At 41.6% G+C, this 25,573-nt stretch overlaps 1 protein-coding gene across 9 annotated transcripts in view; it reads right to left on the bottom strand.

Annotated features, from left to right (window-relative positions):
* LOC101940317 (S-adenosyl-L-methionine-dependent tRNA 4-demethylwyosine synthase TYW1) overlaps positions 1 to 25,573 on the bottom strand; it is a 126,868-nt gene that overhangs the window by 12,929 nt on the left and 88,366 nt on the right. For all 9 annotated transcript variants that reach the window (XM_008178895.4, XM_042857789.2, XM_065572746.1 and 6 more), the window contains 2 exons: positions 19,100 to 19,210; positions 3,692 to 3,859 (listed from right to left, as the gene is read on the bottom strand). In XM_008178895.4, the coding sequence (XP_008177117.2) occupies positions 3,692 to 3,859; positions 19,100 to 19,210 (279 nt within the window). The remainder of the gene's footprint in view (positions 1 to 3,691; positions 3,860 to 19,099; positions 19,211 to 25,573) is intronic.

Here is a 25,573-nt window from a genome sequence, read left to right as displayed (position 1 = left end):
CTCATCATTACACCAAAAAGGAAGAAGCTCACAAAATACTTACATTCTTAAAAATAATCCTTCAGTGTTATGGATCTGCTTTGAGCTGCTCAAAAATGAACAGCAACAGAAGTAGAAAGCAAGAAAGGCAGCACATAATACAAATAGCACTAATGAGAAACCCAGGAATGTAAAGCCACAGAGACAGCACTGATGGAAAACAAACCCATCACAAAAGCAAGGTAGGCTATTTAAAATCAACATAACAGAATGTAATTGGCAAGCAAGGGTTTCAAGACAATGGACTACATGGCAAACACCAGGGTAACACAAATCCAACAACAGCAACAAAAGAGAAACAGACGTTTTTATTCCAGAAATTACTGCGATTGTAACTTTCATTCAAAAAGATACTTGCTGCGAGGCATCTGCAGCAGATTTTCTCCCTTATTAGTCACTCACTCGGATTGTCTCAAGGATACCATTTATTGTTACAACACAAGGAAAACCAGCTGCCTAAGTTCTCTCTCTGGAAAGGTTATTAGAATTAATTGTTAAATTATAAAGTTGCCGCTGTCTTGATATCTCCACCAATTAATTCAAAAGCACTGTAATAAATTAGATTTTTGTACTTGAGTGTTCATAGGATTTGCCACAAAGCAAATGCAATTACTGGAGACTATAACAGCTATGCTGGGAAAATATAATCAAATGGGAGGGAGCTGGAATATTCTGGGCACCTAGCAAGAGGAGATGGAAGTCATCAGTTTCAGAAAAGAGGGTGCTGCAAAAGACACAGCTGGGAGAACACAGAAAAGACAAAGGGGACTAACATCTTCTGAAAGTGGCACACACTGGGCAATACAAGCAAGGAATAAATCGCAACAGTAGTAGTAAACCCCTTGGCTACTATAGGGCTAACTACCTTCATTGAACACAATGGCACTCGCTAGCAACGGCTACTCTACAGCAGTTAGTATCAAGCCAACCTCAAAATACTACCAGTATCAGCTTCTTGATCTATAGGTTAATACTGATCTATTAACCAAGTTTTTTAATCATAGTGGCTAATGCAACACTGAAAGCCAGATCCAACTTCTACTGAAATAAATGGGAGCCTTTCAGCTGGCTTCCATGGGAATTGCATTGGGCCCGAAGGGGTAAAATTTTCAAATGTGACTAAGTCCCATTTTCAAAAAGGACTTAGGTCCCTAAATCACATCCACTATCAATGAGTCAACCACCCAAATGCCTAAGTCCTTTTGACAATGGGACTTTTCAAAAGTGCTTAAGTGATTATTCATATTTAAAGCAATTGTAGTCAATGCCCCTAATTTAAGACAAAACAGATATTAAACTGCGCATTCTCTCTCTGCCATTTTTAAATTCTCTTGAACATGCAGGCATTTCAATGAAGGGTTGTTTTTTTAATTTGAACTTAATAAAACAGCTAGATCTTGCAAAACAGAATGAAGCAAATGAAATTTCTTAATTATTTTTACTATCCTTTTTTCTCCACTCATTATTTTTATTTTATTTTAAAGGTTTTCCTTTTATGCAGCCTAATGGCTCCCATAGCTCTGGTTTTCCACAAGTAAAATACTGATAAGTTTTATTCTCTACTGGAGCTTGAAATCCAGAATTAAAAAGGAGTAGAAATAAATTTCCTTTTTATTACTTATTTTAGATCCTGGGTAATGATTGCTTCCAAGAGAATTCCAAGACGAGAGACACCCTCTCCTCATGAATTTGGAAAGCAAAGTAGTTGTAGAATTCCTCACAGGTTAGTATCCATCTATTCTTGTTACTGTTAATAATGATGTTCCTTAGATTATGTTTCGATGACCTAGGCAAAAATTTGTTTCCTTTCCTTAGGCCATAGCCCTTGCTATGAAAGAGACTTTTCCATTGTGAATGCACTCTGGCACAGCTACCAGTTCCACCACACAAGATTTGAATTGAAAAATAAGGAAATATTATGAGGACACGGGCCAAGAAAGTAGCATGTCAGATTATTTTAACCCTACTGCACACACACCCCTTTTTTTAAAAAAAAATGTGAATTTGGCGTAGGGTGACCAGACAGCAAGTGTGAAAAATCGGGACAGGGAGTGGGGGGTAATAGGAACCTATATGTGAAAAATCGGGACAGGGAGTGGGGGGTAATAGGAACCTATATAAGAAAAAGACCCAAAAATCGGGACTGTCCCTATAAAATCGGGACATCTGGTCACCCTAATTTGGCGCCTTCTGAAATTTCCTACTGGAAATTTTCAGCCACTATAATTTGTTGCAAACACCAATTAAAAATAACTTCTGATTTTCTGCAAGTCGGGATTTTAATCAAATAGACTAATTTGTTATTGTGTGTGTGTTGTAGTGCCCAGAGCCCACTGTGGTAGGCACAGTACACGCAGGAGAGAGAACGGCCCCAAAAGGAGTTCACAATTGAAGTAAATGATCAGAGGTAACAGGTGAATACCACAGACAGGCAGACAGACACACAGCATAATCTAATGCCAAGATAATAAGTAGTAATTTCATCAGCTGCCTAGACAGTCCTTTGTTTTTCATTTTTAAATGTTTTTCTGTACATTAGAACGCCAAATAGTACAATATTTTCCGTACCCCACACCCATAAAAATTAACCATCCTTTTGGCATTTCACATGCATTTCAAATTACTTTGATGGCATTTATAAGAAAAATATATTATATATACACACATACATATATGCGCCACTGAAACATGCTTTGCCTACAAAATATTTTAGTGCCTGACAGAACCACTGGGCTGGTGTCGCTGTTATGACAGCTGTAGTAGTTTCAGAGTTGTTTATCTATCATTTATATGGATAGAGAATGTATGAAATTATGACAGAGCTGCTTTATTGTTTGTCCTTTAAGATCTGTTTTCTAGAAATACAGTTGCAGAGCTCTCTCAGATACTGCAAACCAGACACATCAAGTTGCTCTGAGAGGAAATTTTTCCATGCTTAACACCCACATATCAATTTGTCTTGTGCAGAAATTGTTTATCTCAGAGAAGGAACGCAGTCCCCAGTGCTCCTCCAACTCGGAATAACAGAAATAAAGATGTTTACAGCTTTGACAGGAATTCTAATGATTAAAAATAAATAAATAAATAAAATAACCCAAACACCTCTAAACTCTGGTGCCCCTTCAATGTCTAATCTGCATGGAGACACTCATTGCTGAACAACATTATTAAGGAAGAAATAGGGGCGGGAGGTAGCAACAATCAACCCATCCCCATTTAATTTGTTCCTGCTGCCAAAAAATACAAAGCAAAAACAGCAAGATAGATACGTTCATTTTCTTTGAGAGCCAAAAGACTGTTTGATATTTTCAAGATCTTGCTTGTGTCATCAAGGACAGTACTGCAGGTTGTAACAGGACAGTCACTGAACCCATAACAGTCTTATAAACTAATCCCCAGAGCTCCATGGGATAAATGCGTTAAGGGATTTTAAAAAAAGCTAATCTTTCAAACCTAAAGAAAAAAACCTGCTGAACTAGAGCTTAGACTTAGAAAAATTGGGACGGGAGTGGGGGGTCATAGGAGCCTATATAAGACAAAGTCCAGAATATCGGGACATCTGGTCACTTTAAACTCACAGCTTTTAGGAAGTGAGGAGTCAAATCTTTCTATGCCGTGTCTGTTTTCACACACCAGGAAAAAGACGCAATACCTTTTTGTGAGCTATCAGGAGGCAGTTTGAGTGTTCATGTTCACACGCGATGTCATAGTCTGGAATCAGGTCAGCCAACTCCTGGACGAAATGCACCACCTCTTCGTGCCAGGGGACATTGGCCATGGTTAAGTTGCTGGCCGAGCTTTCACCGCAGTACGTCACTCCCTGTCGAAACACATTGAAGTAATTACTAAATGCCTTTTAAAGATGGCTACAAATTTAAGGCAGCATTTACACACGCATATGTACAATTCACACTTCAATATACTCTGCGAGCTCGTTTTTGACAATTTACACCCATATTTTCAGCCAAAGTGTGTATTGGATGGGGAAGGATGGTCTTGCAGCAAGAACATAGGAAGAGAATAAGGAAATAATCTCACCTCTGCTGAAGGCTCTCTCCCCACCACTTTCGGCAATCCACGCCTCAATTTCCCCTTCTGTAAAATGGGCTAATCCACCCCTTCCAACTCACACACTTTAATGCATTAGGGTGTGAAAAAAACAGCAGCAGCAACATAGCAAAAGTCGATATGGCTTGTGCTCCTATGCCATTTAGGCGCTTTTGAAAACCACACCTTTAATGTTCACAGACAGCTTTGAGATCTTCGGAAGGAAGGTACTATCGCAGTACAAAGTATTACTGTATGTACAGCAGCCTAACAAAATGTAAAAAGTTACAGAAGACTAATTCCTTCCATCCCCTCACAAATTAATTCTCTACCACAATGGTTCTTAAATTCTGCTCCCTAGAGCAGTAGATCTCAACCAGGGGTACACGTATTAAATTTTGTTAGGTATTCCAGGGGGTACATCAACTCATCTAGGTATTTGCCTACTTTTACAGCAGGCTATATAAAAAGCACCAGCGAAGTCAGTCCACTGTAAAATTTCATACAAACAATGACTTGTTTATATTACTCTATACTATACAATGAAATCTAAGTAAAATGTTTATATTCCAAAGGATTTATTTTATAATTATATGGCAAAAATGAGAGAGTAAGTACTTTTTCAGTAATAGTGTGCTGTGACACTTCTAATTTTGTAAGCAGGTAGTTTTTAAGTGAGGTGAAATTTGGGAGTACTCAAGACAAACCAGACACCTGAAAGAGGTACAGTAGTCTGGAAAGGATGAGAGCCATTGCCCTAGAGAACTAACTAGTCATATAGTACTGGCTCTCGTTCGCAGCTTCTAAATTTATTTAAGAGACCATTGAAAATACACCCACTAACTTGCTACTATTACTTTTCAGGATACACAACTGTAGTTGCCAGAAGTGGAAGGAGATCATAAATAAGAAAAGGGGAGATAAGCCACACAGTTATGAATGGGATGTGCAGAAGACACTCATTATTATTAAAATGTGGTTCAGAATATGCAAGTTTGGGAAACCACAGCCTGCCTTAAACATAAAAAATTTCTACATCATGTGACCTAGAAGCCATCTTGTGGGGCTGCTGCAAATGGCAGACTTAGCTATATGCCAGCACAGACTGCATTTCTGCTGCAACAGGTCAACTAGTCCACTGTTAGTAAAGCACTTTGTTTTACTTCCACATCTGATTGCAGCCCAAGATCTCAAATAACTCACTACTGGCCATTTTAATTTCTTGCCACTGCTATTCTAAAAGGATTTGCCTGCATAAAACAGACAGTAGGAAATTACTGTAAAATACACAGAATGCCAACATGAGGACCAGCAACAAACCCATTAGATATTCTTCTGGAGGGGTTGACGAAGGTAAGAAAATGGATGGCCCACCCAAGCCTCAAGCATGCACACTCCCATGCTCTCTTCAAGGGAAAATAAAAGACATCATATTGCAGGCGTGCAAATGTTTCCTAATCCTATGTGCAAGTGCATGAAGTGTGACTCTTTGGAAAGCTTTGAGAGCAAAACTGCTCTGTTGTAAGGGGGACAGGGAGCAATTATAAAGCAGAGGAATTTGCAAAGTGCACTTGAGAAAGATCTTCCCTCTGTTTCTTCCTCTCACTCCCACCTCCTCTGACCTCTATTTCTCAACATCCCTGAGAGGAAAAAAAATCTGAATTGCTCAGTAATATGAACTCATAATAACAAAAGTGACAAAGACTCCTGTTGTAACAACTCTCATGGCTTAAAGAAAGGTATGCCCGTTTTTCCGTTACTGTACCTAGCTCTATTTTCATGACTGTGTAACTCGGACAAATATTGGCTCCAAGATGAAAGCAGGAACATAAGGCCTCTGCCAGGTGACAGGTAGATTTTTAAACAAGGTAAAGAAGATCTGCTTGGCTTTTTCAGACATGCAAAAGAAACAAGTTCCTAGTTTCAGAGGCTATTTTGTAGTTCTACAACTCAAAATCTGCAGCATTATCTACACTGAAATTTTGCAGGCTGTTAGTTTGTGTGTGCCATTTGAATGTTTGGGGGAAGCCACATCCATTTTTCATAAATGCAGGGTCCTGAACATGGCACTTTCCTCCCTTCTAAGGCCTGGTCCACACTAGGAAACTAAGTCAGTATAACTACATCGCTCAAGGGGGTGAAAAATCCAAACCCCTCAGCGATGCAGTTAAACTGACCGAAGCCCCGGTGTCGACAGCACTAGGTTAACAGGAGAATTTTCCCATTGACCCAGCTACCGTGTCTTGGGGAGGTCAAATACCTACGCCAATGGGAGAATCCCTCCCTTCAATTCCCAGTGAAGCCAGAAGAATCAAGAATGCTCAGCATTGTTCAGCAGACACCTGGCACCTTACAGGACTGGGCTCTAAATGTACAAAATGAATTGGGGGGGGGGGGGGGGGAGAATATCACATTGCCCTGCTCTACTTAAATATTAGAAAGGAAATAAGTGTTTGAACACCATGCATTTCTTATGGACGTTAATACCAATAAGGACCAGCACGGAAACTCTTACAAACTCTCCTTGCTAGAACACAAAATGAAGGACATGGCATAGGAGACCCATTAAATTGCTCTGTTGACCCACATGCCATCTGATTTACTTACACAGCTTTTGGATACTTAAAAATCCACAAGGCCATCCCTGAGGTGTATTCACCCAAGCATCTGCTGTGAATTCAGCTAATTACATCATGTTATGGCTCTGTACCATCCATGCACACCCCTTATGGCCAAGTGCATCTCTGTGGGTATGCCCTGCCTTAATTTCCCCATTTGGGTCATTAATAAGCTCTATCAGGCTTTTATGCATCAAACACCACCACACTTTTAAGGTCTCATTTATTAATGAAAAGTTCAACAGAACACACAAGAAAGAGACCTTCAACCACACGTCTTAGCACTTGAGTCCCACTTGACTGTCCTCTAACTGTCCTCAAGGCCAGGTCCTTTATCCATGAGGCATTCTCAACTGGATTCCTTTCCTGAAGCCAGGACCTCTGCAAGGCCTTCCTTCCTGTTGACTACAGCTCTTTTCCTAGCAACATGCAGCTTCCTGCAGATTGGGCCTCCTGTGACTACGTGGGATTTTGTGACCAAATAAAACATCCCCAATCAAGTAGCAAAGACGATAAAATGGCCAATGAGAGCGTGAGGGCAAGAGGTACCCTCTTGCCTCTCTCTAGGAGCTTTCTCCCCTAATTGAGCTGTGGTAGTCTTTAGGTCCAGTCCAGGTGCTTATTAGCCAACTAGCTGTCAATCAGCCACCTAGGCAGTTAATTACTTGCAACTGGACTGAGATGGGCTGACTCCCCTTGACATAAAGACTGATACTATGTTATATTTCTCAGTGCTGAATCTGTACCATACATTATACACACGTGTGCACAAACACATACACATACCAATCTTTCGTAAGAACTTACTGTAGCAGGATACACTGCTGAGATTATTCTGACGTCACTATCTTTTAGCAAATTAACATTTAGCAAATGCTGAAAGCTCTGATAAAAGTTGGCCGCTTTCTCCCCACATTCCCACTGGCCATTTTATTATCTTTGCTACATGATTGTGGATGTTTTATTTGGTCCCAAAATGCTATCAGATATGTGCCTTTAAAAACAGAGCACATGCAATTCTATGGAGGATTATGTTTTGAAACTTATGTTTTCCAATGGGAAGAAACTTGGGTTTCTTTTAATCAGCATTTGCATCTCCACCAAATGTTTATGGAGCCCTGATCCTTTCCAGCATTTCATTCTCGAGACCCAATCCTGCAGGTGTTATTAATGTTTATTATAGAATCATAGACGTGTAGGATCAGAAGGGACCTAAAAAGGGCATCTAGTCTAGTCTCCTGCACTCAAGGCAGAGCAACGTAATAAGTAGACCATTCCTGGCAGGTGTTTGTCTAACCTGTTCTTTCAAACCTCCAGCGGTTTTGTGTGCATTGCTGTAGCACCTCTAAAGCACACTCATAGACCAGGAGCTGACCAAACAAAGACAGAACAAAAAGACAGTCACTGCCTCAAAGGCCTGGGGGAAATCGACCTAAGATACAAAACTTCAGCTACGAGAATAGCGTAGCTGAAGTCGACGTATCTTAAGTCGACTTACCTTGCGCCCTCACGGCGTGGGGTCGACGGCCACCGCTCCCTCGTCGACTCCGCTTCCGCCTCTCGCCACGGTGGAGTACAGGAGTCGACGGCAGAGCGATCGGGGATCAATTTATCGCGTCTACACTAGCTGCGATAAATCGATCCCCAATAGATCGATCACTAGCCGCTGATCCGGCGGGTAGTATAGATGTACCCAAAGAGTTTAAAATCTAGGTACTGTAGTTGAAGGTGCTGAGCACTAAAAACAGGGCCAAATCCTTACATTGCAAAGGCTTGAAATGGGGGCAAGTGAAACATACAAGCAGGAGAGACTCTTAGGATAGTGGAAACATCCTTAAGAAGAAATGGAATTGCATTAATTAGAAACCATACACGTTTTGGAAGCAATTGTTTTTCACATTTTTAATCTATGGTGGACTGCCTCTGTTAATCTACCCAAGTGAAAGATATTAAAGCAGCGTCCTGTAGCTCAGTACCAGTGAGGTAACAGATGCACTGTGCAAGACACAAGAGACGTAGAGGGAGTACTGAACAGGAAAGTACATTAATTTAACCTTGCACTGGAAGTTTGAAGAGATTTTAAACATGCCTATATAAAAGCAACCAGACACCCAAATAACGTAATATATATCTCAAAGGCTCAGCTGTACAGAGACAGCTTTGTAGAGCAATATTTTCCCCTCATTCATTATGCAGATTATGATTTGAGCAGCATGAAAAATGTATGATTACAGAGGGGGGAAAACTCCTAGGAAGATACAACATGACTCATTCCTTTAATAAACTTCAAAGATATCATTTACAAGCAAAGAGAACGCAGTGGCAAATGGAATTACCAAGTACTTGGACGGTTGATTAATTCTCTCTCTCACACACACACACGAGTGAAAATCATCTTAGCAACACACTGTACAAAAGCACATCAGCTTTCAACTTCTTAAAACTTGAGCTAATTAACAGTGCCAACAATACCTCTAAAACATACATGGTTGATTAGGGCAGCCTTGTTATATTTTTCAGCAATACCTGAAAATAGCGATTACTTAGAAGCCAACCACTGAAAAGGAAACAGTTCTATTATACACAATAGCTTATATATAAACTTCTCTGTAGTGGAAACACCAATGACACTCTCTTAATTAGTCTTTAATATGCATGTTTTCAGCATGCTAATTATAGTAACAGCTTTCAGACAAATACCTTGAAATCCAAACCTCTTCAAAAGTGTCTTAAATACTCGGGCCAATTTGTGCTTTTGGTTCTGCACATGTAAAACCAGAGTAACTCCACTGAACCCACTGTGGATTTACACACTGGTGTAATGGAGCTGAATTTTCACCACTGATTTTATACCATGTCTTGTGCTAGGTTGGTTGTAATTACAGTGAATGAGAAACACAAAAAGGAGTGCTGTCTGGTGCTCACTCAGTCACGAGAGAGTTTCTTCTTCTGAGATTTGGATCCTTTCCAAGGACCTGAACAATCATGAATCATTCTAATCCAAATGGCTGTGGAGGAAGATTACCTGTGAACTAAAAATGAGAGAGCTTTGCTTCTTTTCTAAAATAAACTGCAGGCCTTCCAATTTAATTATTATGAACAAGAGAACTCTCTTATCTACTAAACCACTGATTATAAATTCATTAAACAGAGAACTGTGTGAAATGACAAAAGAATAAAGTGCTGCCACATCAAAATGTGGCTGACCTACTATTAGAGAGACTGGATTACTGCTCAGAAATTGGGGCAAGCTTGACCCAAGGCAAATGTAACTACCTTAAACTGCCCATTGATGGATCAAACACTCTGCAATAAAAATGCATATTATTGGGATTTTAATATTGTCTAAAGCTATAATACACAGCTACTCCTCACTGAAATGTGTTTTTTTTATAGCCACGCTCAAGTTGATTGGACATCAGTTTATTTGCATCAGTTATATCTGACATCCCAATAATTCAACTGTTTAGTCATGAAGTGCAACCACAATATAAAGGCTATTTCCATGAACGTGGGTTGTACTCTAACATTTAGAAATGGACTGCATAGATATTTAAAGAAAAAACAATATCAAGTTTTAAAGGATATCATGTTCCAAATCTGGTTTGTTTGTACAAACACCTGCCCATAGAGCACTGGATTAGCTGTCAGGACAACTGATCACCAGCTCAGATACGATTTGCTGTGTATCCTAATGCTAATCTCCCGCTCTATGCCTCAGTTTTCCCATCAGTAAAATTGGGATAATGATACTTATCCACCTTTACAAAGCATTCAGATCCACAGATGGAAAGTATTATGTAAGTGTTATTATTTACTCTATTAGCATTAAGTGGTGACAGTGTTTAAAAATCATAGTCCAGATTTGGCGATCACCTTACATTGTGGCGTAATAATTATTTTAATAACGAATACTTTCAGATATCTACGTCAGTTTTCATGGTTTATAACTGCTATTTACTTTATACATTACTCTTGGCTTAGACAATTAAAATAGACGAGTCTTTCAGATTGGCTTCTGATTATTTTCACACACTGATACACCAACACAATGCCGCAATGCTTGGGCTGCAAAAAGAATGTGGGGAATGATTAAATCAAAACAAAAAAGTAACCTGCTTTAATTTTTCTCTCTCTCACATCATGAAAACATGTATTGATGCTAGATTTTGTTAAATGACTAAATTTTCAGCCCAAACTACCTGCAGAGTGCATCTAGAATTCAAGATTTGTTTTTAAAAATACAACCTCCTGCTAAAATGTTCACATGTGTTTAACTTGAAGCTCTTGAATAAGTGACTTGAATTCAGTGGGATGTCTGATACAAATCGAGTTAAGCACATATGTATGCATTTACCACTCTGGGGCCTTATCCTGAAAAAGGAATAGCAAAAAGTGCTGGCTGTATATTTTTCCAATACAAAATTTTACTTGGCCTGGTATTCAAAGGGGCTGGGCCTTCAGTGGGAGCTCACCCTCTCTGAAAATCACGCCATGCCGCGTGCAGTTTTGGCACATCCCTTTCTCTCTGTCAAGCTATGACTCATTTAACCTAGAGTTCTGTAGATAATGGCACAGGTCAGCGTTTCTCAAGCATGAAAATTATACATAAGTTGTTTTTGTTTTATAGCACTCGCTAGGACACGTGATTTTAACTTCCTCTTCTCTCCATCTAAATGCAGAATGGAACACTACCCAGGACTCTGAATAGCTTTTTGACAGGTGAAGGCAATCAGCTTTCACTTCTTGCAAGTAAAAGCTCATTAAAGAAGTATTAATTTTCCTGTGTTTTAAACACTTACCTAAGCTTTAACATTTAATATGACACGGGTAAGCAGAATGGGGGAGATGCTTCCGTGTGGCCCTACTCAGCCAGCCTATTAACTGCTCATTTTAATTTGATAGCAAAGCCTCAGATACCAGTTCCAGAAAGCCCTTCCTCCTTCTGACTGACACCGGATCCACCATCCCTTATACACTAGCCCAGAAGCCCCGAAGCGCTGAGCTGGAAGCAGTGATGTAGGATATAGCTAGACAAATGCAGCAGCAGTCAAAAGACTGATCTGACAAAGGCTTTTGGAAATTATACATACTGGGCCTGAGCCTCATTTATACCTAAGGCCCCTTTACCCTGCCAGAGCTCTTCCTTGAAGTAGCTGCATGGTGTAAAATAGCCCTTGGGTAACTGGGAATCTGGCACAATCTTTTATTTTAGGTGAAAGAAATTGGTTAAATACTAAGAGGACAAAGGAATAGGATCAATTATGGGCCTGATCCCAGAGGCTTTCCTCATTACATGAGCCTACCAAAATCAAGTGTTCTCAGGGCTGCACAATTGGGCCTTTCTTTAGTAGTGCCAGCCTGCTCCCCAGGTGAACTGTTCCTGGGTAGGTTCGTGTCTATTTAGCAATGATGTACAAAGGGCCACGCAAACACAATCACCAGGTTTACTGCACTGACTGGTAAGGGTCTGCAAAATCAGGGTCAGAGCTGCAAGAGTCTATGTACGCATGAACACTCCCACACATGTTGTCTGAAAGCTACGGTCAGTTTGCAGAGAGAGGTTTGGAGTAAGTGCACACAAGGGCACAGATACAATTAGGAATGTTAGTGTAACAGATTTGCTGTGTAAACCACGCCATTTAGAGATGTATTTGTTTGCTCCATGCTTATCTGGCCTTCATCCCGGTAGCTAGGGTTACCATACGTCCGGTTTTTCCCGGACACGTCCGGCTTTTCGGCAATCACACCCCCGTCCGGGAGGAATTGCCAAAAAGCCGAACATGTCTGGGAAAATGCTGGCCGGGCACTTCCCCTCCCGCGGCGGCTCTGCTCCTCCCCTGACTCTTCGGCTCTGTTTAAGAGCCAAGCTGCCCGAGCGCTATGGGCTTGAGGCAGCCCCCTTGCTTCCGGACCCCAGCCGCCGGCCGGGCACTTCCCCTCCCGGGCTCTGGCGGCGCAGGGTCCGGAGGCATAGGGGCTGCCCGAAGCCGGTAGCGCTCGGGCAGCTCGGCTCTTAAACAGAGCCGAAGAGTCAGGGGAGGAGCAGAGCCTCCGGCCACGGCGGCTCTGCTCCTCCCGACTCTTCGGCTCCGTTTAAGAGCCAAGCGCTACGGGTTTTGGGCAGCCCCCATGCCTCCGGAGCCCGGGAGGGGAAGTGCCCGGCCGGGGGCGCAGTGTCCGGAGGCATAGGGGCTGCCCGAAGCCCAAGCGCTACCGGCTTCACGGTTTGCCAGGCAGCCTCCAGACCCTGTGCCCCCGGCTGGGCGCTTCCCCTCCCAGGCTCCAGCTGTGCTGGGGAAGCGCCAGCCGGGGGCGCAGGGTCTGGGGGCTGCCTGGCAAACCGTGAAGCCAGTAGCGCTCGGGCAGCCCTTTTCGCGTGTCTGGGAGCGGGAGGGCGCAGGGGGCGGAGTTAGGGCGGGGAAGGGGCGGAGTTAGGGCAGGGCTGGGGTGGGGAAATGGTCGGGGCCAGGGCCCGTGGAGGGTCCTCTTTTTTTATTTGTTAGATATGGTAACCCTACGGAAGCACCGCCAGTGCATTTTTAAATAAATTAATCTACTGCATATGCACCATGTTTTCCATATCTTTGGCATGAATTATTAAGGATCCAATTTTTGGATCCTTTTATTAAATTTCACACAGGCTTCTCTAATAAGATGTTGAGCTCAATATAGGGTTAGACCTGTTGAAATTTAACGGCCTGTGACATACAGAACATCTGACTAGATGATCTAATGTGCCCTTCTGGCTTTAAATGCTATGAATCTATGAATGCACTTGATTTGAAAAAAACTGCAAGATACTGTGTGTTTATTAATATAAACTGGTGGCTTCCTAGGCAAAAATCTGATAAGGTATGTCACCGATAACACTGGTCTACAATTTTTGAGAAGTCGTCTGCTTCAGAGATAAAATGTGCTATTTATTATGTATTTTGATGTGCTGAATTCAAATACAACAATTAAAACAACTGATTGGCTACTGTTTCTAAAATATTTAAGTTTTTACATTTCATGTCTATGTATATTGTGTAGATAGTAGAGTTTTAATCATAAATTGTAAACCTAGGTCTTTTCATGTGTTTATGGTTGCTTTACATGATAATATTTCACCTGTCCTGTTTATGTAACACTTTAAAAATCAGCAAAAGGGTTATTTAAATAAAATTTATTATGAAACAAAAGGCAAAAAACTATGAGTACATAGTTTAGTCCTATTCACAGTCCACTTTTTCTTCTTTGACACACCTTTCCCAACTGGAGGCACCATGCAGAAGTAACAATTGCTGGTATGATCTGTTGGCTCTCTCCAAATCATTGGCACTGCAAAAGGCATAGATTTCCTTTTCCTGTTCAACCACTGGCGAAGATTTGTTGCACAAGTGTTGCAGCATATGTGTGGGGCCCACCTCTTGTCCTGATCTCCAATTTTGCAGCCAAAATAAAGATGATAGGCTTTCTTAACCATAGTGGTTATACTGCGCTTTTGTGATGCAAAAGTCACTTCACCACAAACATAGCAGAAGTTATCTGCACTGTTCACACAAGTATGAGGCATCTCTGCTCACTTTGGCTAAACAGAAATGTGTCCCTTTGCAAAATCAAACACTGACAAATAAGAGAGCACGAAACTGTATGATTTCTAGAGCTGATCTAGGGCAATTTATTCAGCAGAGTGATGTAAGCTTCGTTATGATTGCATCATCCATGACTTCTAGGAATAACGTGATGCAATTCATAACGTATGACACAATACCAGCTTCAGATTGCATCATTCATTGTTTTGCCTAAAAAGCAAGTACTGTCCAAACCCAGTCATCGATTTATTCATAGATCCAGTCAAAGATGTATTTTAGTAATTTCTGGTTTAAATTGAGATCCCTTCCCTTTATAACTCACTTATCTTCCGCCATTCTCAAGTCAAGGGTCATATATATTGACCCAATAGCATATCTTGAAAACTAGAGCCAATCAACAATTTTAAGCATCATTTTCGTTCTCAGTGACCCAGAATTTGTAAAGTTTGACTACATTTATTTTAGAAGCATTTTGGCTGTAGAGCAGTGTAAAAAGCCAAACTGCATGTTCGATAGATTAAATACACAAATCACTTTTGAATTAAAGTGTGACAGTCCTAATATGGCATTAAAATATGCAGTAATTGTGTTTTTGTTATATGCAACAGAAGGTCCTGTGACCCACGAAAGCTTATGCTCCAATACTTCTGTTAGTCTTAAAGGTGCCACAGGACCTTCTGTTGCTTTTTACAGATTCAGACTAACACGGCTACCCCGCTGACACTTTTTGTTATATGGATCTCTTAATTTTGATCTCCATAAGCCTCATTCTCCTGACCCACAGGTTTTACACAAGGGTAACCGTCGCCAACAACAAAATGAATGCTAGTTTCCACTAGTTTAAGTGAGAGATGAATAGGGTTCAACAGAGTTGCACCAATGTAAGATGTGTAAATGAGAGCAGAATTAGATTCTAGATCTTTTGACCTTCCACTACGCCCCAAGAGTGTTTCTGGAGCAACAGGGGATTAGCGACATTCATTTAAAACGAACATAATTTATTTCAAGTATTTAACCAGGAAAATCCCACTGAGATGAAGCTTCATTTTGTAGCAGATGCTCTACAGGACCTAATTCCTTTTTTTTTTTTTTTTCCTTGGTCTCCTTTCTTGAACCCATTGCACTAGAATAACTAGGGCAAAAAAGACTATGATGACTCTTGGTCTCCAATGAGTTCTTCAATCTACTTCATTCCCAAAGGATTAAAAATAATACCTTGTAAATCAAGGAAAGATTTGAGGGAAAGTTCCCACGTCACAGGTGCTCTGTACATCCTCTCTTGCACTAAAGGACAGACCCCTATGTCTATCAGCCGGAGTGACATCAAGAAGTTAAATAGCACCTAAGAACTCTAAGTAATACATACAACTGTAACCAGCAAGTGCAGAAAGAAATATTTATTTCCGCGATATTCAGAGTCCCTGGATCTGATCCCTTCTCAGTGCTACATGATATCCAGGCTGCTAGGAACTTAAACTTTGACTCATTGCACTTAATCCCCATAGTGTTGCCAAAACTGTTGGATTACATTCCTGGGCCAAATGCATCCCCAGCAGACCTCACTGACTGCAACAAGGCAATAGCTGGAGTGGGTTTGGCTCAGTAACTGCATCACCTATAAAATAATCACCTATCTCTGTAACTCAAAACAGACTGCCTGCATTTTAGTGCAGGGTCACTGCTTTCAGGACTACATATTCTCAGGCAGCAGCATTTTATAGGAAGCACTCACATTCCTATCTAGAGTCTTGGGGCTTTATCCAAACCCCATTAAAGTCAATGGACAGACTCGGATTTCACTGGGCATTGCATCCAGCCTATGGTGGCTTTCATCAGGACCCAGAGCCCTTTTCCAGGCTCCTTTTGTCCACACGCCCAGACCCAGAGTTCTCCTGTTTTTCTCATGCTTAGATTCCTAGCGAACAGATTCACCACAAAAGGCATATCACTCCTCTACCATTCTCTTCACTATGACCCTGCAGCACTCTTGGGAGGAGGTGAGCACCCTCTGGATGAGCTGGAAGATGGGAGCTGAAGGCACTCAGAATCTCTCAGAAGTGCTCAGCATCTCGCAGTATAGACCCCTATACTAGAATACCAGCAAGCCACGTAGCAGTTTGAAATATACAGTTTTCATTTTGTTCAACAGTATGGGACTTTGCTTTATCAGCATTACCAAAATTACATAGTCTGCACACTCACTTGATCACACACATACGACTTGGCACAGAGACTGGTGAAGATGGCCCTGAAATTATTGCAGCTACCTATATTTACAGACGTATTGCTAGCCTCTCTGCAACATGGTCTTGTGGTGGAAGCACTGGATTAGGACCTGGAACAATCTAGATTCCAGGCCCAGTCCTGCCACAGACTCCTGGCGTCACCGTGAACAAGTCACTTCCCTTCTCTATAGCCAAGTTCCCCATCTGTAAAATTGGGTTGATAATAATTATACTTCTTCTCTCTGACCCTCTGGACTTGCCTATTTACATTGTATGAGCACTCTTTGAAGCACTGAGAGTTTTCTCTTATTATACGTTCATACAGTATAACTCAATGGGACACTGACCTCAGCTGAGGTCTCTACCATCCCCACCCTACACTAGACAGCCACAGCTCAGGTACGAATGGGGAAAATAATTTAAGTCGATAGAAGCCATTGTTGTTAAAACAAAGATGTAGGTGTTGCCTTCCCATGTTGGCACTATTTCACTGGGGTATAAGTGGCCACAAATGTGTCTCTCTCATCCTTGTTGGGATGCACCTTGTCTCGATAGAAGCCAAGAGGAAAGGGAGGCCAAAAAATAATAGGTAAATCAGTTCCACTCTTGAAGTAAGAAACCATGTAATCACATTCACAGAGACAGCACAGTAAGAGGAGAAAACTATTGTGCCTTCCCCGCTGAGCCAAACCCTCTGCACTTCAAAAATGCTGCTGTTTAGCAGAAACTGGCAAATAAAACTATATGGAACAAATAAGGTTACTGGTTGACCGAATGCTAAATTTAGTGTGAGATGCTTTATTCCTATGGAGCACAACATTTACCCCCTTTAAAATGTTACACCCATTTTAAAGACCTGAAAGATGAAAGAAAAGGGTTAAAAAAAAAAAAAGCCCGGCCCCAAAATAAAAGCACTAAAAATAAAAAATCCACTGAAAAACCCATGAGGAGGTGTTTGTCCTTCATTGACTATCAATTACAGTCCATTTAAACAAAACAATCCAGTGTCAAGCAAATCTCAGCTCCAGGAAAGTGTCAGAAAATTTCATGACATTTTAAAGAGACGGAAATGCCATCCAAATCTAAAAATGTTCCGCTGATGCATAGACAGCTGTGCCATTTGGTTCAGACAGTGATAAGAACAGTTCAGTTCTCAGGAAAAGAAAAATCCCATCTTGAATGGGCACTGCCTGCAAATGCTGTAAGTAATAGGGTGCTTCATAGTTAAGCTTTTCTATTTGTTTGTTTTTTAAGGACATACACACTGCTGCAGTTCTTACGCATTAAAATAACAGGACAGTGCAATTCAATTTAAAAGCTCTGTGATGACTCAAGTGGAGAAATGGAGGCTATTGCAGGATCTGCAATAGATGGAGGTTCACCTAGTTTGCGGATAGTCTATTTTTATCAGGTGACTGTGGTTGACTGACTATGCCAACCAATTATTTGTGTTTTATTGTATTGAACTGTCCACTTTTGTCTTCTAACTTAGCTACTGTCTTCATGTACAGTACCAAGTGCATTGAAAAAAAAACTTTAAATGAGAAAGCCAATGCCCAAGTCATTTTCATGCCCTAAGAACTATACAGCTTATGTTGAAATTGTACGTTGCAAAAATTTTCAGCCAGCTGTAATTAAGGGCCATGTACAGGGGCAGACAAGAGGAATGGAGAAGCCCCAAGAAGGTTTCCCACCTCTTTCGGCCTATGTGCAGAGTCTGCCATTGATAGGCAAAATGCATGCTGCGTCCCCTTAAAGGACATAAGCATGAGACACTCTGGCCCACATACCATCTCTATGCCTGGTGGCACTGTGCCTGGAGCCCTGCGCGGATACAAAATTTATATCCGCAGGTATAAAGCAGATATCCATGGAGTTGGAGGACTCTAGCGATGACGAGCGAGACCAGCAGGCCATGGCTAGTGACTGGGCCAGGAACCACAGCGGCAAAAGCAGCAGCATGTCAGGCCACCGTTCGCAGGAGTCCGCACCCACCCCAGGCAGCTCCTCTGACATGGCTGTACCATCCCAGGCCTGGCCACTGGGGCCGCTACCAGGCTCATTGGTAGCTGACCCTGGTTGTACTAACGAAGTAGTCCCCAAACTTTTTACCTTGTGCCCCCACCTTACCCCTGTCCGTGCCCCCATCCCCCAGCTGGGACCAGGAGTAGGGCCGCAACTCCAGGAGGGGGGCATGCGGACAGGGGTAAGGGGGCCAAGGCTGGGGCAGGGCCAGGAGCGAAGCCCAGGCACGGGGCCGGCAGCTGGGACCCCAGGTTCGGAGCCCCAGGCATGGGGTCAGTAGCAGAATGAGGGGCCAGCAGCCACACACTCTCCCAGACATTCCTCTGGGCCCTCCCAGGGGGACGTGCCCACAGTTTGGGGACCTCTGTGCTGGTGTGTACAAGAGGCTCGCACACTCCCAGACAGGAGTCCCTTCCATGCAGCGGTGTGCGCTTCCTTGTGGTGGGAGAGCCATGCCTGTGTCATTTATTTGCTTGGTGCTCATGTAATCTTGAATTATTGTGTTATAGAAAGTGGAGAGGAAAAAAATAGAAGCTATGTAGTGGAAATGTACTGATACGCAGCTCACCTTAACTTCGATGAAGTCTGGTTTACCAAGGGACACCAGCTCAGCATAGGCTTTGAGTTCATCCACGTTCCAAGCTTTCACCAGTGTCAGTCTATACACTGTGCGCTGTTGCTGAAATAGAGGAAAACTCAGTTCAGTGACACTTCCTTTGCACTCCACTTAATGAGCCATTGATGTTTCCTACTTTGTAATTCACAATCTTCAAACTATCACCAAAAAAGAAAAAGCTTTTTATTGTAGAGTCCTAGTTCCAAGTACTGGGGGGAGGACTGCAGTCATCTAGATAACGAAGGGAATAACCCATGCTACATGAACTAACTTTTGATCTAGAATGACTGCATCTAACACGCTCTCCCCATATGCAATTACATATGGGAGTATTTAATTATCAGGACAATCACTTGATTCCAGCAGAAATCAAGAAAATTTCTTCCCCTTTGGTATGACATTTCACCATTAGTTGCAATATGGATATTTTATTTCTTCAAGATGAATCATGTGGCATTGCCAGTAATGGAGACGAGCAGCTAAACTAGAGGGAGCCTTCATCTGCCCGGGTCTGACAATTGCTATGGTACGCTACGTTCACTGTGGCTGTAGAAAAAGCTCCCTTGTGACAAGTTATGCATTTTATTGGAAACAAAAGTGACAATTAAAATTACTACCAAAAAATATTTGTGTCCCATTCACAACCTAATCCATAAAGACCGTGCTATAAACCATTAAAAATAGTGTGCATTATTTGCAATGCTATTAAATAAACCAACATCAATCCATCAGCAGCACTCTATCCCGGCTCTGAATCTCATCAACACATCACCACCACTACTTCTAGGTTTCTTTCTCCACAAAGCTGTTCTCTTCAATAACTGGTGAAACACAGTCTATCCACACACTGGGATTTCTCATCGCACTAGCCTATTTCATAGGATGTCCACAGTAAACACACTCATGCATAGTACTGGCCCTGTGCATCTCTTAAGAATAAAGTGATTCTGTTCAGCAGCTTCACTCTGTATAGAGTCATAGATTTAAAGGTCAGAAGGGACCATCATGATCATCTAGTCTGACCTCCTGCACATTGCAGGCCACAGAACCTCACCCACCCACTCTTGTAATAGACCCATAACCTCCAGCTGGGATACGGACGTCCTCAAATCATGGTTTAAAGACTTCAAGTTACAGAACCATTACACTGATTTAAACCTGCAAGTGACCCATGCTACAGAGGAAGGTGAAAAACTCCTGGGGTCTCTGCCAATCTGACCTGGGGGAGGGGGGAGAATTCCTTCCTGACCCCAAATATGGCAATCAGTTAAGACTCTGAGCATACAGGCAAGACCCACCAGACAGACACCTGGGAAAGACTTCTCTGTATTAACTCAGAGCCCTCCCCATTTACTGTCCTATTACCAGACATTGGAGATATTTGCTGCTAGCAGTCACCGATGGGCCACATTTCATTGTAGACAGTTCCATCATACCATCCCCTCCATAAACTTATCCAGTTCAGTCTAGAAGCCAGTTAGGCTTTTTGCCCTCACTGCTCCCCTTGGAAGGCTGATCCAGAACTTCACTCTTCTGATGGTAAGAAACCTTCATCTAATTTCAAGCATAAACTTGCTGATGGACAGTTTATATCCTTTTGTTCTTGTGCCCACATTGGCATTTAACTTAAATAACTCCTCTCCCTAAATGGTATTTATCCCACTAATGTATTTATAGAACGCAATCACATCTCCCCTGAGCCTTCTTTTGGTTAGGTGAAACAAGCCAACCTCTGAGTCTCTCAAAAGGTAGATTTTCCATTCCTCGGATCATCCTGGTAGCCCTTCTCTGCACCTGTTCCAGTTTGAATTCATCTTTCTTAATACAGGAGATCAGAACTGCACACGGTATTCCAGAAATGGTCTCACCAGTACCTTGTACAACGGTACTAACACTTCCTTGTCTCTACTGGAAATACTTCGCCTGATGCACCCTAGGACTGCATTAGCCTTTTTTCATGGCCATATTACATTGGCGGCTCATCCTGTGATCAACCAATACACCCAGGTCTTTCTTCTCCTCTGTCATTTCCGATACATCCCCATCTTATAGCAAAAATTCTTCTTGCTAGTCCCTTTCTTAGGGCAAGCTTGCTCGAGCAGACACTAGCAACAACGCTTTTGTAAGTAGGAAGCCACTTAACTATGGGATAAGGCGAGGCTCTAGTTTTATTTTTTGAGAAAGCTCATTTGCCCTCTTATTCCCCCAGCTCCTTCATCTTTCACTATATTCCAAACAGAAGCTGGTAGAATAAAACATTATTTATAAAGCAATTTTCCAGCAAAATTGTTTTTTCGATTAACTCATTTTACATCCTTGGCAGAGAGTACATTGTAAAATGTTACAAGAGTACCAGCTTACTTCGAAAAGATAATGCAACAAATCCATGGCAACCTAAAACTTCACGGTTGTCAGCCGGCTGCATACCACGGCCAGAAATTCACAGGAACATCAGGGAGAGAAATCAAATGTTTCTGGTGCAGAAGAATCAGGCCTTTACTACTTGAATTAGAAGAGATTCTCCGCTAGCTGTCAGCATTACAGGGCCCATGGCAGAATTTCATAAGCCATCCTAATTCCAATCAGTATAGCTGAGTTGTACACATACACACTAGCCAGTTTATTACAGAATATACTAAATATTTCCTCACTCCAGAAGTACATGCTAATAAGGATACCTAGCTCTTATATTAACAATAATAATAGTAATACCTGGAGCTTTTATATAGAACTTTTCATTAGTAGATCTCAATGGGCTGCACGAAGGAGGTCAGTACTGTATTATCATCCACTTTTTTGATAGGGAAACAGGCACAGGGAGGTGAAGTGACTTGCCCAAAATCACCCATTAGGTCAGTGGCAGAGCCAGGAATAAAACCCAGGGCTCCTAAGTCCCAGCACAGTGCTCTATCCACTAGGCAACACTGCCTGCTGATAGCCAGATGGTTTCAAGTCCCAGTCCCAACTCCCAGGAACATCACACTTCCTCGGATCTGCATGCGTCTAGTTTCCATATAACGTCATTTTCCACCTGATTTTTATTAAACCTTCACCTTTAAGTAAACTAAAAGATTTAGTTACAATCTACCGTGTATAAAAATCTATAGTGTTTATATCTATATAGATATAGCTATAAATACAGAATGCATTTTGGATCACTTACTAGCAAAGGACCAGCAGACAAAACCAGACTGGGTGCCACGGCTTGAAAACAAAGGTTGAAGACTGACTGCTCCTTTAGTTAACATTTAAGAACATCTTGGGCCAGGTTTTTAAAGATATTTAAGTGCCTAAAGATGCAGATAGGCACCTACCTGCAGCTGTAGGCACCTAAATACCTTTAAAAATCCAGTCCTTTGTGCCTCAGCACTTCTGTCCATTATGAGCAAAAAGCCTCAGAAAGTCATCATGGTACACAAGGAAAAAGGGTAAAATTTTCAAGAGTGCCTAAAGTGACTTGGGCCCAGATCCTCCAAGGTATCTAGGCCCCTAGCTCCCACTGAAATCAAAGGCAGTTATGGGCCTAGAGACCTTTGAGTAGCTGGGTCTTAGCAGCCTAATTACTGTTCATTTTCCATCAGACTTAAGCACTTTTAAAAATGTTACCGCTAGCCTTAAAAGCTGAACCCGCAAAGTCCTTGAAGGGATATACCTCTGTGAGGACCTTACATATAAAGAATCCATAACAGTTTGATATGATAAGCTAACACAAAAGCTTATAGAAGAGAAGAAACCTGAGATTAATATACATTTTACAGGAAACCAACGGCATCGCTCTTGAAAATTACTGTGTTAGCTGCCAAATTCTGGATTAGTTACATTGCGTAGAAAGCCCATCTGTAGCAGCTGAGATAATCAATGAAGATACAATAATAACATTAATCTAATTTACTTTAACAAGTGATATCACTTCTAAAAGACTCTAGTCCACGTGACAAGTATCCTGGCACATCAAGAAGAAGGAATGATTTCTAAGCCCAGAGTCTGGCATGAATGAAGTATCTGTCCTCCCCCTGGCTCTCCATTGTTCATAACCTTGTTGCCTTCTGGGAATGGTAGGGTGAAGGCTTTTGTGATATAACTGAAGTAGCAAAAGGAAAGTTCAGGAGGCGAGATAACAGCAAGGTCATGAAATGGATTATTAAAGAGAGAAAGAACAATGGAAATGCTAAGGATACAGCATCTTTTACAAGGTTATTGGTGGGAAAGGAAACCAAAGATTACAAAAAAATCTTAACTTCAGTAAAATCTCATCTGTATTGCATGCCTGACCATTTTTTAAGCAATTGTGACATTACCCAGGGTTGGACATTACCAATCTGGACTGTTGACCAGCTGTGTTCCTCAACTCTCTAACCTGGGGTGCCTTTTACGCTGCTTTGCTGTGAGAACAACCACTCCTGGTCTGCTCCCACACAGCCTCTAGCATGTAAATTACTCCCAGCTATATTATAAGAGTGTTCTAGCCAGCCAGTCATGTATTATATTACAAGGCAACACCAGCAAATTCCCAGTCCCAGACTTCCCCCCAGAAACACGCATCTTGTACTGCCCGCCTTTTTGTTTCTGGATAATACAAGCTCAAGGAAAGTCCATCGCTTCATTAATAGAAAATGATATACACAGACCCCGTTATCTCAGATGAAGGTTCCCAAACACTTCAATCCAAACACACTGATTTAGATAAAACAATAAAACATGTTTATTAACTACTGAAAGAAAGATTTTAAGTGATTATAAGCAATGAGGCATAGAAGTCAGAAACTAAAAAGTAAAATCCAACTAACATCTAACTTAACAAGCTAAGTGAATTTAAAGCAAAAATGTCCCTCATGCTTTTACAGTGTCACTGGCTGGAATCCTTTCAGCCAGAACGCTACTTCTAGTTCAAAGCTCTCTCTTTGTCATTCAGGTGTTGTGGTTGTCATAGGCAGAGAGAAAGGCAGGAATATTTTGGGGCATCTCTTCCCATTTCTTATAGTTCTCTTTTCCCTTTGAAGATCATTTCCAGCTGAGGTTCAGAAGACAGGAGGTCTGGGGGACAGGAACCTCCAAGCTGTTTTCTTTGCTGCTATGCAATTTTTTTTGCTTATACCCTTCTTCCTGCCAAAGAATGGCCACTTAACCAGGTGATAGTCCATTTGATTTTGTTGATGCCTGGCTGAGAGCTTGGCTAGCTCTTTGTCTCTGGGGAACTGGTTTGAAGCTGTTTCCCCATATTTGGAATATGTCTTATACAGTAGCATTTTATAACTTTACATATCATGTTGCCACACATATTTAAACACTACAATAATGTTCAGCAGATTATGAGTTTTCAAATATCTCACTTTGTACAAAATTTATCATAGTCTTGTAAAAAGGGTTAACATAGGGGTACAGACTGTCACACCAATTAAATCAGAAATTGCTCCCCAAGGGTCAGCTAGAACTGGAAAATAAATATGTGTAGCTTCAACGTAATGTTAAGTAAACTAATGGCTCTTAATATAAGCTCGTCAATGCAAAGGGCCAAAGTCAGGAAGAATACACTCCAAATGCAATCAGTGAGTTCTGTGCCGTGCATGAATTAAGTCTAGAGGTAACACTGGAATGTCATATAAAAACAACAATAAGAACAGGGCCCAGTGCATTTCTGCTGTGTGTGCAGAAAATGCAACATGCTGATAATACACATGCACAAATCTTTTGTGACTCAGAGAAGGAAGATACCACCCTGTCCGGAGGTTGAAGCCCCAACAGAAACTTTTCATTAAAATGTGGAAACGCCCGTTTGTATGGATTTCCATCACAGTCTCAATAATCCCCATTGGAATAGGTAGATTGAATACCAGTCAAGAAAAACTACCCACTCCATTTAGGCTACTCACAGAACCCTAAGCAATTCTACTAGGTGACAATCTAAAGGAGGTTATTGACCCAAGGAAGGACACATTGATAACACAAAAAGAAGAACAGGAGTACTTGTGGCACCTTAGAGACTAACAAATTTATTAGAGCATAAGCTTTCGTGGACTACAGCCCACTTATGCATCCGAAGAAGTGGGCTGTAGTCCACGAAAGCTTATGCTCTAATAAATTTGTTAGTCTCTAAGGTGCCACAAGTACTCCTGTTCTTTTTGCGGATACAGACTAACACGGCTGCTACTCTGAAACCATTGATAACACAACTATTGCCAGAAGCCAGATCTACAATAGCCCCTTTTTGGAAAAGGACAAATTCCCCAATATTAGTGGCATGGAGATGGAGAAATGAAGTATGTGAAATCCGTTCAACAGGGGGAAAAAGACAGCCTTATATCAGGATCAGCTAGATTTTATAAGATATAGTTAGCATTTTGGGGAATTTGAACAAAAATGCACAGAATTTGACCAAACACAAAAACATCTTTTCAATGCAACAAATACGGGCTAAGAATTATAATA

The sequence above is a fragment of the Chrysemys picta genome, chromosome 19 (assembly GCF_011386835.1).
Source record: "Chrysemys picta bellii isolate R12L10 chromosome 19, ASM1138683v2, whole genome shotgun sequence".
Lineage (NCBI taxonomy): Eukaryota > Metazoa > Chordata > Testudines > Emydidae > Chrysemys > Chrysemys picta.
The sequence above is the reverse complement of the archived record's forward strand: the minus strand, read 5'-3'. Positions and strand labels throughout refer to the sequence as shown.